We start from the raw sequence: 16,662 nt of genomic DNA, 5'->3' as shown, positions 1-16,662 counted from the left end.
GAGTAATATTCATCCATGGGTAGACGTTTTTATGGGCTCTTCTTTTAAGTTCTGTAACAATTGTATTGGCTATATTCAGTTTTAAATAACAATAGCATGCATCATACACATAAAAGAAAATTCGACATTGTGGTGTCCCTAATGGGACTCATCAATCTTCCATTTAAATGGCAAATTGTTTCACGTTCACAATATACTGTAGCCTTCTGAACCCGACCAGACGCCATACTTTTGTCTCTATACAAAAAGAAATATCGGCTATATAAAACTAAGATTGAAGTAAGAAATCATTATAAGCCTTTTCGGAATAAACAATTTTGTAAGAGATTTCACGAAGTCATATCAATATCAGTACAGATCAAGACACGTGTCATGTCACAAAAAATTGCCGTGGTGAGTACCGTTTACATATACTAGTGAATATTGAACTATTTACCCGCGTCATGCCGCTTACTTAGGAAGAGCAGGGAGTTGTTATTAACAACTCCCTGGGAAGAGAGAGGGTAGATCTCAGGCTCACTTGCTTTTAGTACCTTGAAGTCTACTAGGACGATAACGATCGACGAAAGCAAGATAAACATACATTTGTCTTACATTACATACAACAAAAGAAATTAGAAAAGTTTTATTCTAGAAATAATACTAATAGGATAACCATTTATGCTGTCTTTGATAAAAATACTATTTACTACTACTACTATACTATAGATCATGTGTTGCTTAAAATAGTTGCTTTTTAAGTAATTCTTAAAAATCAACTATTTTCTTTTAGGTGACTGGGGGTAATAAAGGAATTGGTTTTGCCATTGTGAGGGCTCTTTGCAAAGAACTTCAGAATGGTATCGTTTATTTGACATCACGGAATGAAGAACGAGGAAAAGCTGCTGTAGAAGAACTTAAGAAGGAAGGATTGAACACTCACTTTCATCAGCTGGACATTGATTCATCAGAGAGCATTGACCGTTTCAGACATTTTCTTAAAACTACTCACGGGGGCCTAGCTAGACATACTTGTTAACAATGCTGCAATTTCGTATAATTTTAAGGTATTCATGGAACATCATCATCTCATCATGATGCTAATTTAAATATATGTAGATATATGTAGATTTCATTTTAATTTTTTCTTCTAGAAAAATGATACTACTCCATTTAGTGTACAAGCTAAAATATCCATAGCAACCAACTACACTGGAACATTAAATGTCTGCCATGCCCTGTTCCCATTGATACGTTCGCATGGAAGGTAAGTAAGGCCTGACACCCCATGACATTGCTTCAGCTTATACAGTATTTCATAGAAATTTGATAAGTAATTGTATTTAACCTTGTTTATAGAGAGTGACCTAAAACAGAATTCTTACAAGGTGCCTCACATAAACACAAGAAGATACAACGATATAAAAATATAACAAAGGTCAAAAATCCCAAAATGAAAACGGACATTTGGAAAAAATCAATGAGCAATTTAAATTTGTTTTGAAAAAGAATTGGGGATGAAAAAAAGTTATTTTTAAAAACTATTTTCCTTCAGAAAGAAGCGTGTATTTTTGTTTTCACTATAGCAATGTTTTTTTCTCATATAAGAGTTTGTCATTTAACAAGTATGTTGGGAGCATTGATGTACAAGAAGTTGAGTCCCAAACTTCAGCAAGCCTTCAAAGAGGCAAACACAGAAGAAGATGTTAATAAGCTGATGGCTGACTTCGTTACGTTAGTTACTTTATATTTTTTGACGAAAGCGCAATGCAAGCAATTTGACCAATCAGGACGCGAAGATCATCCATCGTGTCGTCACGCGATTGGTCGTGCGTTTAGAATGGAATATCCAAAGGTTTATAGTATAATCATACTAAAATAATAAATTATTAAAAACCATGAGAAAACGAATACCGACAGTCTATAGATGTTATTAATTTTCTTGTAAACGTGATTTATTTGGCAGGAGTGCAGAAAGGGGGACAATAAAAGAAGATGGATGGGTAGCTGGATATTGTACACCTAATGGAGAATTTATTTTGTTAGTAACTCTTATAATAGTGATTAGCATTGGTTAATATGCATTCTATGTAAATGATTAAGAATGCCAGTCTGAAGTGTTTTTAAATGTCTTGATTTATTTGGCAGGAGTTCAGAAAAGGGGACATTGGAAGAAGGATATGCAGGAGCTGCTTATTGTACCTCAAAGGCTGGAATTATCACCGTAACAAGGATCCAGGCTACAGCCATAAGTGCAGACACCTCAAGACAGGATATTCTTATCAACTGTGTAAGTAAAGCTCTATCTACACTATCAAAAAAAAGTGTGATGTGCCCAAATATGGTAGTGATATGACATCATCATGTCCATATATGGGCACATGACATTGGTTTGCCACATAAAGTTTGATACTGTAGTCAGAGCTTAACATTTTTGTCTGCCTGAATGTACATACATTCATTCATTCTGCTTTTATTCAATATTTCTCTTTGCAGTATATATAAAATAAAACTGAATTGCGAGAGATTTACATATAAAATTGGTACAAGCTTTCAAACATCAAAATTTACAACAAAAGTTAAAAAGTTAAAAAAATATTTTAAAAAAGGAGATATTACACATGGAAGAAACTGATGAAAGTACTTATTACTTATTATTATTATTATTGTTGTGTTTATTTTGGTTTATTAATTAGTCTACACAGTGCTGGGAAACATGAGTTGTTGAATCTTTTAGTATTGCCATATATTTCACTTTGCTTCTTAGCATTCCTAAGTATCCTGCCTCACGTTTCGCCTCTCAATTTAGGAAGTGCGTTAGGAACGATTTTGTTAAGATTTTTAGCAAAATCAAGAAGAATATCTTCTCTTCTTTGATCTAAAAATTTAAGATTAAGTAGTTTAATTGCTTGATCATAGGATGCATATTTTTTTACATTAGTAACTGTTATTAAATTTTATCAAAACTATTTCACAAATTCATATTAATTTAAGATAATTAAAATCATGTAATTGATTATTTCTTTGATTTCATTTTGCAGTGTTGCCCAGGTTATGTTGATACTGACATGACAAGTCACAAAGGAACTAAAACCCCAGATGAGGGCGCCATAACACCAGTGTATTGTTCATTGTTACCTTCAGCAGGACCAAATGGAAAACACCTTTCTAACAAATCTGTAGTTGAAACTTGGTAATTAGTCTACCAAGACTTTATATATTGGTTTGGCTGGCTTTTGTCAGAATAAATGGCAGTTTTAATGCTTCATTAATATCAATTGTCTAAGAGTAAAATAATGTTTTTTTTACAGTTAATATTGATTTGTAACAACAACGTATAGGGCTTATTATTACTGGGTTATTCATTTATAATAGCTAAAAACCTCGAAAAGAAGCCCATGGGCTTAAACCTCGAAAAGAAGCCCATCTCGAAAAGAAGCCCCCCTCTACAGTTTGCAAAAGTACTCTCGAAAAGAATCTCGAAATGAAGCCTCCTGGGCTTCTTTTCAAGATAGTATGGACTTAATTCTTTTCGAGATAGACTACTATACTGTATTAAGAATGTAGCTTTATTAACTGAACGTCAAAGGAACAGAAATAAACATTACAAACACGTGATTAAGAGTTACTGTAGTAGGATAATTTAATGCCAGATACTTGTGATGCAGACTGATGATAATAAAGAATATGTATGATCGTGTTTATTATTGTCGTTCAAATGGTGCTTTGATCGCATATATCTTTTTCTTGTCTTCTTCGTTGGCAATTATATGTAAAATCGGCAGGGAATTTCCACACCTCCACCAAGTACCCATTTTCCTTCTGGGGCCGTTTGTTCCATTCCAGTTATCTTGGCTTTAAGCTGCACTAGTGTCCTATCTTTCATCAACGGAGCTATTTTCTGAGCCAAACATTCAGGAACATGTCCAACATCTATACCATTCAACGAACATACCTTGATTGCATTTCTGGCTAGACTTTTCATGTTTTCAGGTTCCAATTTACATATCATTTCTTCGTTTATTTCGTAATTGTACTGAAAAACATGGTGTCCTTTAATTCTAGATAAAAAGTCATATTATTGTAGTAGAAATTCACAAAATTTACAGCATTCATTTCGAAAAGAAGCCCCCCTCTACAGCTTGCAAACGTACTCTCGAAAAGAAGCCCATCTCGAAAAGAAGCCCATCTCGAAAAGAAGCCCACCCAAGAGCACTAAAAAAATGAAGAAGCCCATGGGCTTCTTTTCGAGGTTTTACGGTATATGTTTATTAGAAATAATGTAATGACGTACTATGATTAATTAATTAACAATTAAAACTATTATAAATTAAAACTAAATTCACTAAGAATATAAAAGGCATATCTGTAATTATTGTGTAGATGATTGATAATTGTTCGTGTATGTTGATTAGGCCTACTCCCTGAAAAAGAAAATCGGCTTAACCAAAGCAGGGGGTGGGGGGGGGGGGGTCCTGATTTGAAGTGAACTAGCTGTAGGCCCAGGCCTAAGTAGTAGGCTAGTGTTTATTGCAAACATTTCTTCTGTGCAAAAGTTAAACTTACTGTGTCAATTGAGCATACAACATATAAGACACAATGTCATAAATAGATACAAATTGAAAAAAAAAAAGGCTTATCGGGTCGGACTTATTGATAGATTGATTAAATTAAGCAAAGTCACGGTCGCCGTGTTGATAGCAAACAGAAAATTATGGACACGTGGACGTACGTGCGTAAAAAAATTGCAAAGTCATCTCGGTCGTAAACAAACAAGATCATGAACCCGTGAAATTGATATAAAGAGTACTCACTTCCTTGCTGTACTCGTCGTAGACAACGAATAGGCCTAGAACCGAACCATTAATTATAACAAATCATGTCACAAAAAATTGCAGTGGTGAGTATCATAATCAATAGTGAATTTGCTTCTATTCTAGCCTAGGCCTAGGCCTACCTAGATAAATTAAAGGTGCCTAGCCTAGTACTAGTAGGCCTAGCTAGGCCTAGGCCCTACCTAGTACTTAGTAGGCTAGCCTAGACAGGGCCGGCGGGAGGGAGGGGCAGCAGGCCAGGGCCAACAGGTTATTAATATTATATTGTATAATCAGATCAGATATTCCAGAGGCCGCCTGTTTTGTATTTATTGAAAGGTCCGGATCTCACAAAAGTTAATTAATGCACGTATATGAATATAAAACCGCAGGTTTTCATACGTCGATGTAGGAAATATCTATTAATTATTATTTGTACTACAGTATCTATAGACTATTGACAAATATTGATTATAAATCTTGCAAAACATACGATACTACTGCAGTACAGGTATATGAAAATGCCGGTTAAAATCATCCATCAAAATCCACTAAAATATTGGTTTCTTTTATTAGGTGACTGGGGGAAATAAAGGTATTGGTTTTGCCATTGTGAGGGCTCTTTGCAAAGAACTTCAGAATGGTATCGTTTATTTGACATCACGGAATGAAGAACGAGGGAAAGCTGCTGTAGAAGAACTTAAGAAGGAAGGACTGAACCCTCACTTTCATCAGCTGGACATTGATTCATCAGAGAGCATTGACCGTTTGAGAGATTTTCTTAAATCCACTCATGGGGGCCTAGATATACTTGTTAATAATGCTGCAATTGCGTATAAGGTACAATATTTTTATCTCGGGATACAACCATCTCCCATTTCATTCCGAGAACCAAACTTTACATGATACGTATTTGCAATTTAAAAAAAAATGTATTTTTACTTATATTTCAGCAAACAGACACAGCTCCATTTAGTGTACAAGCCAAGGTATCCATAGCAACCAACTACACTGCAACATTAAATGTTTGTCACGCTCTGTTCCCATTGATACGTTCGCATGGAAGGTACTGAAGGCTTTCATTATGTTTTCTTTCGCATAGGTTTTTTCTTTCTTGTCTGCAATGTACTTAACTTTTGTTTTCATTTTAGGGTTTGCCATTTGGCAAGTTTAGTCGGACCAATGGTGTACAAGAAGTTGAGTCCCAAACTTCAGCAAGCCTTCAAACAGGCAAAAACAGAAGAAGATGTCAATAAGCTGATGGCTGACTTTGTTGCGTTAGTATAAATACTTGTAATTGCATAGATTCAAAATCGCAAGTTTAAGCATGTTTCTGTTGGATTACTGGTATTTACATTAAACATGATTTATATGACAGGAGTGCAGAAAAGGGGACAATAAAAGAAGATGGATGGGTAGAAAGTGCCTATGGTACCTCAAAGGCAGCAGTTATCACCATAACAAGGATCCAGGCTGCAGCCATGAGTGCAGACACCTCAAAACAGGATATTCTTATCAACTGTGTAAGTAAAGCTCTGTCTACACTATAAAAAATAAGTGTGGTGTGCCCAAATATGGTAGTGATATGACATCATCATGTCCATATATGGGAACATCACATTTTTTTTGTCACTTAAAGTTTGATAGTGTAGACAGAGCTTAAAATCTTTGCCTGGCCTGAATGTACATACAGTGGTAACTGTTATTAAATTTTATCAAAACTATTTCACAAATTCATATATTTTATTAATTTAAGATGGATAATTAAAATACTGTAATTGATGATTTCTTTGATTTCATTTTGCAGTGTTGCCCAGGTTATGTTGATACTGACATGTCAAGTCACAAAGGAACTAAAACCCCAGATGAGGGCGCCATAACACCAGTATATTGTGCATTGTTGCCTGAGAATTCAGGAACACCAAATGGGAAACACCTTTCTGACAAATCTGTAGTATTAACTTGGTAAAAACTTCCAATATATTAACTATGTTGTTTGTTTTGGCTGGCATTTTGTAAAATAATAATATTATTTAATTAATGTTTAATGGTTGGTTTATTTGATACCTTTATAGATTCCAGTATTTTAATGAAATACTTTGTAATTATAATATAATAATACATTGTGGTTCAGTATTAATTAGCCAGGACTTTTTAAAATATTCCTTGATATTCCAGTGCAAATTATGTATTTAAATTTTAATTAATTAAATAGGTTATAGGTTATACGGTACCGTATTAATCGGGAGGGTTTTAATTTTTAGAATATAATATAACATCGTGAAATATATGATTATAAATAAAATGAAACTAAATTTCTAAAGGGCACTTCACTTCTTGGACAATAAAACCGAAACAGGCTATAAGCTATTTAAAGTCTGCTTAAAGGGTCTTGATCTTTCACACCGGTTCCGGACCGGCGCCGGACCGGCGCCGGCAAATGCAATCGTCCAATCGAACGTCAATATCGATTGGCGCATATCCACGTGGAGCGTCGTGAAAACGAAACGTTGGCGTTTGGTTCGCCGGAACAGGTGTGAAAGGCCCTTTAGACTAGAGGCGAATTTATTCGCGCGAATACAAATCGCTGACTAATACGCATGCGTATTAATATTCTCATTTATTTTATAAGATAATTTTATTTTGTGACGTGGAAAAATGCGCAACCAATCAGAACTCATGAATGTTTGTTTCACGCGCGAATATATTCGCTAATGGAAAGCGTTTACACCTACTATGTCACAATGACGTGTGAACCAGCCAATTCGGTTATTTGTCATGGGCGGCACGGCCGTAGCCACTAGAGGTTAAAAACAGACGCGGCAAATATGCTTTAAATATAATTATTAAAATAAAATATGACGAGCTGTGCTGGAGAATTGGAATGGGTGGTGAAAATTTCAGACCAGGCGAGCGCCTAGATCCTTCTTTAATTTTACCATAGATTAGGAAAAACGAATGCTGATCAAATTAAACCAGAGGCATGCGCGAATCAATTCAACTATGATGGCAGTAATCTGTCATTACACAAAAAACACATCATACTATTCAAATACTGTACTACCAAGTTATTTTTAATCACAATGCTGCTATCATCACAAACAATAATAGTTAAATACACAATTACAAAGAAGATTATTAGCGAGAAACTTATGTTGACTTGTCGTATACCTAAAATTAGCATTTACTATTGGCACGCAAAATATGAACCAATACTTGGTGATCACTTAAACATTTTAAACGATTTTTCTAATGTTTTTTTTTTTTCAAATTTACACGTAAAGCCAATCTTCAAAATATAGTTAATCTTAATTAAAGGGTATAATATTTGTTATAATTATGTTTATTAATAACAGTAGCAGGCTTAGCTAACAAGTTATTTGCCTACCATCTAATCTAAGCACATATAGTAACATTGTATTCGTTAAAATAGACATAGATATACTTTATTGTCACATAATAATTATAAAATGTGAGACTCAGCTACGCGTTACATTCGTAATAAAAACACCATGTAAAAACATCGATACAATTAGTCAAGTCAAATACATTGTAGGCCTATGTAAAGTTCATTAAAAGTAATTACAGTAATTATCTTACAAATTGTTTGTTAAAGAGACGAATTGAGGAGGGAATAAAAGAATTGTTAAACCTATTTGTTTTTGTCAAAGGATGACGTAGTCTACTAGATCAGCACATAGCAAACGAACTATGCAAGGGATGGACAGAATCAGACATTATGACTTTGGCTTTAGCCAACAATTCGTTACATATGCTATCTAAAGCGTGGTTCCCACTAGCGACGCAACGCAAGGACGTAACGCAACGCAAGTGAATTGACCAATCACAAGCGATGGCTTATTCGCTTGTGATTGCTAATTAGTGTCTATAACTTCGCTTGTCATTGGTTAAAACGCTTGCGTTGCGTTTACGTCCTTGCGTTACGTTCTAGTGGGAACCAAGCTTAAGTCCTCAGATTTGGTACCCATAATGTTATCTGCTTTCCTTATAACTCGATAAAGTTTGTATTTGTTCTCTTTGGTGAGGCCGTTATACCAGATACTAACAGAAACTACAAATTCAAGCTTTTCTTACAAAAATGCATTTTTTCTATACATTTTTCTTTCCAACATTTATTAGAAACGTTGCAATCACCGTCCTTTTATATTTTGTCACTGCCATCTTCTTGTTCATTTTCTTCTTCATCTTTTTTTACATCGTTGTCACCAGTTAGCTTGTTACTGCCATTCTAGTCGTCGCCGTTATCCCCGACGACCAAACTGTTCTGAACGTCTCCAATTCTATTGTATCCGTTTTCCTCTGCGTAATTGAACACCTCAAACCAAATACGACGTTGTTTGGCTTCTTTTCTTGAAGCGTATTCTTGTGTCGTGAAAGCCATTGATACTAACTTTGGAAAGGCAGCCGTAGCCAATGTTAATGTAGATTTAGTAACTTGTGTGAACTCGTTATATTCATGAGTTGAAACAATCGTGGAATAGGCGATTATAAAAAATAGGGCAACAATGGCATTCCACAAAACAATTTTTGCCACCTGAACACTCTTCTTTTTGCATCTATTGATAACGTGATTCAACAGCTCTTCTGGTAAAGATGGAATCAATTCTGTGTAGACAACAAGCGGTTTTGGTAATTCAGGAGATTTTCGAACTTTAAGAGCATTTTCTCTTTGATAATTCGGGTCGTTGCTAATCTCATTGTAAGCTTCTGCGTTACCACCGGCTTGCCACGATTCTGCTGCATCAATTATGGTACGCCAAACTGAAGCATAGCAGTTGTAGTATTCTTTAAAGCCATTAAGAATGTACCAACCAAAGGAGAGGATTGTAATCACTCGTATTACAACGATCTCGTTCTCGCCATAGTCCGTCACGATACCTATAGTGGTCAGAACAATGATCTGCATAATGAAAATTGCAATGGTCATCATTTGTAGTGAGAGAGCTGCAACAAATATGGTCAACAAAGATGACCGTATGACAAGCCCTACCATATAAAATGGAAGAAACTGTATACGGAAAGGCCGATCTTGTGAATTGACAAATTTAAAGAGAGACTTGAAGATAGATATTATTGGTGCTGAGATGAAGAAAAGAACAGGAAATAGGCACGTTATTATACGACACACCGCAACGAAAACATCTACGACCAGAAACATTCTGCGAGTTATCATGTTAGAGGTAATTCCAACAAATGGTCTATCTTGCCAAACTTTACGATTGGTCACAAGTTTAAATCGATTCAATATCTGACGATAAAGACATGTGTATCGGTTGCTGTCGAAGTCAAGTCCACATTCTGATCCATTGTCGAAACAAGAAAGCGATGCCGGGTGAATTGTGATAATCAGAAGTGCTAACAACTGACATGCTGTTACAACTAAATGTACAAAGTAATACGAGGATAAAAGATACAAATACGTATAGTTGGCATCAAAAAGTACTTTTAGCTGCGCTATCGGAATCAAAACAATTATTACCATGCAAATGCAGAAAACCCGGAGGCTTAGTAGGTATACATGTTTGTTACCCCAATGAAATATGGCGTACCTTGCACCTAGCGGTAACGGAGAATTCAAAGCCAATCTTGGCGGTTGTTCGGTATTGTCTGTTTCCAAAAGAGCGTCTCCTTTTGTGGTTCTTGTACACGTAATGTCATCTGAAGGTCTTTGATGGGGATTCTGTAATAACACTCCAATCGCCAATGGACTAAATAACATCACCAGCAAGCCAAATACAGTAATAGGTCCATTCCAGACAAAGTTATTCAAACCTGCCTTGCAACTTTGTTTCTCTGCAATCTTGAAGCACGAATGATGAGCAGTTCCCTGCATTGCACTGTAAATATAGTTGTACGCAAGATGACCGAATGAGGCGCTGGAATTATTTGGAGTAGAACGAAAGCAAATAAGATCTTTTTCAGTTGTGTAATTTTGAATTATGTGCTTACTCATTACCGCCATTATGTCATTAGGAGATAATATGCGTCTGTATTCGTCTGTAATGTTAAATTCCAAACGCACTGTGATCTCTTCAAATTTCAATGTTCCCAAAGACAGTATTTCATAGTTGACGGGATATGACATGATAGTTGCTCCTACTTTGTCGTTAACCCAGGTAAATGGTGGAAATAAGTCGGATTTAAATTTCACAACAGAAATCGAATGCTCCGCTTTGGCACGCCCAACCAGATGTTCACTGCTAATAATTTTGTGATCGGTGTCATTGACTATTATTGGTGTAAGATCAGCATCAGTTGTATTACTCATGATTGTTATCCAAGAACACGTCTCATGCAGTACCTCAATGTAAGGATTTTGAGGAATAATCGGCATCATTACATCGCTATTTCCAATCACAGTCGTACATACCATCAGGTAGATTGTAAAACTTATCCATTTTGAGGCCATTTTGTGAAAAGATTGTCATACATCAACCATCAAGCATTATACTGAACACAATCACAAAATCACGAGACGTTTTACCATCAGAACCCGGATCAGAGCATAATAAACTTCCTCGTCTTGTTACTATTTGTGACTGTCTCGGAATTCCCAATCTCAGGTATGTACCTTTTTTTTTAAATTTATTTCCGTGTTTCTATGTTGCACTTTAGCCTAAAACTTTTAATTTAGCAAACGTTTTCAATGAAATGTCTTTGTCTACACTATGAACATGACTAAAGTGTAGCAGACTTGTAAAAGCGTAGAGACATATAATAATAATAATAATCATAAAGAAAACAGGACTATTTGCACTCTATTTTTCTTTAATAATAAGATGTAGGCCTACAGAGACTTACTGTTGTACTGGAGCAACGTGTTTAGCATCATGTCCTCCTGTTCACTATACTCTAAATTCTAGCCTGGATGTGAGTCACTCAATATGTCTAAATATAGGTATGTTAGGCTATAAGAATTCTATGTTTATGATTGGGAAAACCATTTCAAAAGCAAACGAATCTGTTTTGGAATTTTTCAATTTTTACGTTACATTAATTTAGGCCTAACAAATTTTTCGGGACTTTCCTAAACCGCTTCAACCAATCCAAAGCCAGCCCGGTAGCGATTTTTTTTTCGTACATAAGTTGGGTACCCCCTCATGAAACGTCACAAAATAAACATGAATAATTCATCTGTTAAATTTTCTTGTTCCGTGTGCACCCAAGCGTATAGCAACAAGAAGTGATTACACAAGTGCGGTACGATTCTAGGCCTCCTATCTCCGCTGTTGTTGCGGCGTGCGATTTCATAGAAGAAGAATAGCGGCGTTTTGTGTGGATTGTCGAAATAATCAGCCTTTAGTTTATGGTGTTTTTAATATAATTTATTACTAAAGAATTACGTGTTAAAACTATAGTTTCTATTAATACTATTAGGTCTAATTATTAGTCTCTAAACCCATGTCTATTCTAGTAGTAGCTATGTGGGTGTGTGTGACGTGTGTGTGTTAGGTATGACCAAAAATAGTTACACTTACTATCTTTGGTATGACACAATCCGAGTGTTGACAAAGTGCGAGGCAGCGAGGCACGCGAGGCATGCCAAATATTTGTGCGAGGCATCATTTTATCATTTCCAAAAGTGCGAGGCATGCGATGCATATAGTTTACAATTTCAAAAAGGTACGAGGCATATCTTAACGTGCTATTATGCTATATTATAGGCCTAATAATCAATCGATACAAGCGTATCTAAATAGATTCGTGTATACGCTCATCATGTTGTTTATTTTTATGTAACGATTGTTTTTTCATTCAAGTCATATCGTGTCAAATTTTACTTTTACAAAAGTGCCCAAACTACGGTTCAAAAATCTGAACGACAGTCTTCAACTTTCGATAAACAATAATTGTTATAGCGACACACTCATCAAATGACTGCAATGTTTGTTGGCATTTCGAGCGTGTTCACTCACATGTCTCTCGAACATAGCAGAGTGAAAATAATATTTTATCACACCCCTGCGCCTAGATCCCTCTTTACTATTTAGCAGGTAGCGGAATGATTCAGCCCTCAGCTCAGAGGATTGAGGTGCATTCCCCTCCTATAGCACGTGGTTTCAGCAGCAACGCACAGACTTCTCTCTGAGCGGCGTGCCAAAGACATTTTTGACATTCCATTCTCTAGGAACAACACGTGTACCTCTCTCGCAAATAAGGTGAACAGCGATTGTCAGGACAAGTTCAATAACTGGCGGTGAATAAAAGGTAACTGATATGGCGATCCAATAACATGCCGCAAAGAAAAAAATTCTTTACTGACAGTGACAAAATCTATTGAAATTGTACTTGATTTTCACCAAATAATGCGTTAAATATAAATGGATTCCACAGAGTTTTTAGCCCTCTAATTAATTTTGCTCTTTTGGCGTTCCATAGAAACCAAAATATTGAACATTGAGTGTGCGAAATGCGAGAAAAACAACGTCTGTAAAATCACCAATTTAATGGATTTATTGTTACTTTTATGTGATTTTTCTTCATTAAAGTAGGCCTACTAATTCTAAGCTGTGGTATTCAGGATAAAGTTGGTTAAAATAAAAGGCAGGTGCAAAAGGAAACTAGCCTAGCGGGCCTAGGCCTAGGCTACTTCAATTTCGGTGATTTCCTGCCTTGCAATTTTGAGAAATGATAAAATGATGCCTCGCATTTTTTGATGATGGTAAAACGATGCCTCGCATAAATTTCTGACTTGCCTCGCATGCCTTCCCTGCCTCGCGTGCCTCGCTGCCTCGCACTTTGTTACTACCCACACAATCCGAGTAATAAGTCAGCAAAATTAAACAATAAACATTACACAAAAATACATTTTTTATTCTCGTGGGTCAAATCTTCCCATCTCATGTGTTCATATACGCGCATTTTTAAAATTCCTTTGAGTACATGCATATTGTTTGATAATTAAAATAGCAGAATTAAAAAAATACAGTACACAAATTATATACATTTTTTATTCTTGTGGGTCTGCTTTCTTTGGGCTATGTCCAATTAACTACAGTACTTAGTTTAATATCTTGCCTAGCTGTCGATTAGCCTCGACACATTTTGCATAGTGGTGTGTGTGTGAAGATTTAAAGAAGAGTGCGCGAAGGCAATCACGTGAATTGACCTAGAATCCTAGGCCTACTGTAGAAAGAATCGTATCGCAGTTTAGTTGTGCGTGTAATCACTTCTTGTTGCTATACGCTTGGGTGCACACGGAACAACAAATTTAACTGATGAATTATTCATGTTTATTTTGTGACGTTTCATGAGGGGGTCCCCAACTTATGTACGAAAAAAAAAATCGCAGCCCGGTAATAATCATAATGACCTTTGAACGGAAATTTAAAAAAAGCAGTCGCCAACGACAGCTACTATGTACTTTTAAATAACGGAGCGACAGGTATTTGATACAATATATGTTACTACCTACCGAATTATTTAAGATTATATTGTCCATCATATACATAATAATAATGTATTACTCACATTGTACAATGTGAACAACCAAAATCTAATAAATCTCTACACCGCTGCAGCGCCTAGGCCTACATGGTGGCTCAGTCTGAGTAGTCCAGTTGACTTCGTCACGTGTAGCCCACTATTCAAATATGTACAGGTGTATGCAAATAGGAGCGAGAAACTTCTTCCGAATTAAACTGACTAAAGTTTGATTAATTCTCTCATTCTTAAGATTCTTCTAAACTTTAGATGTTAATGGCAAGCTGCACGCAGTAACTATAGGCCTATAATAGCCTACATATTTTATGTCTTAACATCACACAAAGTATTCAATTACTAAACTTTTTTATTTTTAATTAAATTGTAGTTTATGTGGAATGCTATAGTGTCATTTACTGGTTATGCAAACATTAGTTATAAACCTACTATAGCTTCAATTATAGGCGTATATAAATATTTACACATGATTTGTTAAGCTAACATTTTTCTGGCTGTTTCACTTTGTCATTTTGATTTAGCTTTGTTCTTATTTTATTTTCTATCTTTATTAAGATTGCCATTTTTTCAGTAATTTTCCTTTGGATTTTAACTTATATTTACAAAATCAGCACCTAAGAAGTCATTAACACATTATAAACATTGTAAAGCAACACTTTACAAATCTCAAACAATATTCATTAAAACTTAAGCTTTCATACTGCTATAAAATATATACAATTTTTTTTTAGTATAAGTTACGTAACGTTTTCGGATTTGTATATACAGATCATGTTCTCTCTATTCAGAATTTAAATTTTAATCAATCCTGTATATTTGAGTATGGTCGCACAACTTGTCTTCGCCATTATTCCAAACCTTGGACGTCTCCAATTCTGTTGTAATCTTTTTCTTCTGCGTACTTAAACACCTCAAACCAAACTCTGCGTATTTTGGCTTCTTTTCTTGAGGCATATTCATGTGTCGTGAAAGCTATTGATGCCAATTTTGGAAATGTCGCCATTGCTAACGTTATCATAGATTTACTAACTTGTGTGAACTCGTTATACTGATGAGTCGAAACGATCGTTAAATATGCGATTGTAAAAAAGATGGCAACAATGACGTTCCACAAAACAATTTTTGCAATCTGAACACTTTTTTTTTTTTGCATCTATTGATAACGTGATTCAACAACTCTTCTGGTAAAGATGGAATCAATTCTGTGTAGACAACAAGCGGTTTGGTTAATTTAGGAGAATTTCGAACCATAAGAGCATTTCGCCTTTGAGAATTCGGGTCGTTGTTAATCTCATTGTAAGCTTCTGCATTAAGACCGGCTTGCCACGATTCTGCTGCATCAATTATGGTACGCCAAACTGAAGCATAGCAGTTGTAGTATTCTTTAAAGCCAGTAAGAATGTACCAACCAAAGGAGAGGATTGTAATTACTCGTATTACCATAATCTCGTTATCGCCATAGTCCGTCACGATACCTATAGTGGTCAGAACAATCGTTTGAAAAATGAAGAATGTAATGGTCATCACTTGTAATGACAGACATGCAACAAATATGGTCAACAAAGCAGCCCGTATGACAACCAATGATAAATACAGTGGAGCAAACTGTATACGTCGCTCTCGTGGATTGTCAAATCCAACAACTTTAAACAGAATCTTGAAGATTGATATTATTGGTGCTGAGAGAAAGTAAATAACTGGAAATAGGCACGTTATTATACGACACACCGCAATGAAAACATCTACGATCAGAAACATTCTGCGAAATATCAGTGACATGTTAGAGGTAATACCAACAAATGGTTTATCTCGCCAAATCGTACGATTGGTCACAAGTTTAAATCGATTCAATATCTGACGATAAAGACATGTGTATCGGTTGCTGTCGAAGTCAAGTCCACATTCTGATCCATCGTCGAAACAAGAAAGCGACGCCGGATGAATTGTGATGATCAGAAGTGCTAACAACTGGCATGATGCAGGCCCGTATCCAGGGGGGGTGCGTTGGGTGCAGACGCACCCCCCCAAGTCCCAAAAGGTCCACTATTTCCTCGGTTGGTATTTTTTCTTGTCTTGTTTAACTAAAGACAATATCATTATATATATACAAAATTTACATTATCAATGGTATACAAACAAAAATATGCTAATATAAAATGAAAAAATACCGGTAATTAAATTACGGAATCTGAACTGACTACAAACTCGATGTAAAACATGCGCAGTCGATCATGTGACGACAAGCAATAGCTTAGCGCTTCATGTACGCGGTACGCGGTAAAGTGTTTGCTGGAGAAATACAGACAACTTAACGTCAGGGAACACGTGTACTTTTTGTCGGGGAATATAATATACAGTAAAAAGCGTTCGCGTTCACTTCGTAGCTAGCTTCAGCGCCTAGAAAACC

General features: G+C 35.8%; 1 protein-coding gene and 1 pseudogene across 1 annotated transcript; both read left to right on the top strand.

Annotated features, from left to right (window-relative positions):
• Positions 1-372: 372 nt before the first annotated feature.
• LOC140039882 (carbonyl reductase [NADPH] 1-like) lies at positions 373-3,819 on the top strand (annotated as a pseudogene).
• Positions 3,820-4,741: 922 nt separating this feature from the next.
• Positions 4,742-8,424, top strand: LOC140040958 (carbonyl reductase [NADPH] 1-like). Its single transcript, XM_072087263.1, has 6 exons — positions 4,742-4,879; positions 5,370-5,633; positions 5,747-5,859; positions 5,945-6,070; positions 6,172-6,316; positions 6,601-8,424. The coding sequence occupies exons 1-6, from the start codon at positions 4,859-4,861 to the stop codon at positions 6,760-6,762; spliced, it is 831 nt and encodes a 276-aa protein (XP_071943364.1). The 5' UTR covers positions 4,742-4,858; the 3' UTR covers positions 6,763-8,424.
• The last annotated feature ends 8,238 nt before the right edge of the window (positions 8,425-16,662 follow it).

Source organism: Antedon mediterranea, chromosome 2 (assembly GCF_964355755.1).
Source record: "Antedon mediterranea chromosome 2, ecAntMedi1.1, whole genome shotgun sequence".
Taxonomy (NCBI): Eukaryota; Metazoa; Echinodermata; class Crinoidea; order Comatulida; family Antedonidae; genus Antedon; species Antedon mediterranea.
This window is presented reverse-complemented; position numbering and strand designations above follow the sequence as displayed.

Coding starts and splice junctions, on each gene's coding strand:
- LOC140040958 (XM_072087263.1), top strand. CDS start 4,859: ATGTCACAAAAAATTGCAGTG. Junction 4,880..5,369: donor TGTCACAAAAAATTGCAGTG/GTGAGTATCATA, acceptor TTCTTTTATTAG/GTGACTGGGGGAAATAAAGG. Junction 5,860..5,944: donor TTGATACGTTCGCATGGAAG/GTACTGAAGGCT, acceptor TTTTCATTTTAG/GGTTTGCCATTTGGCAAGTT.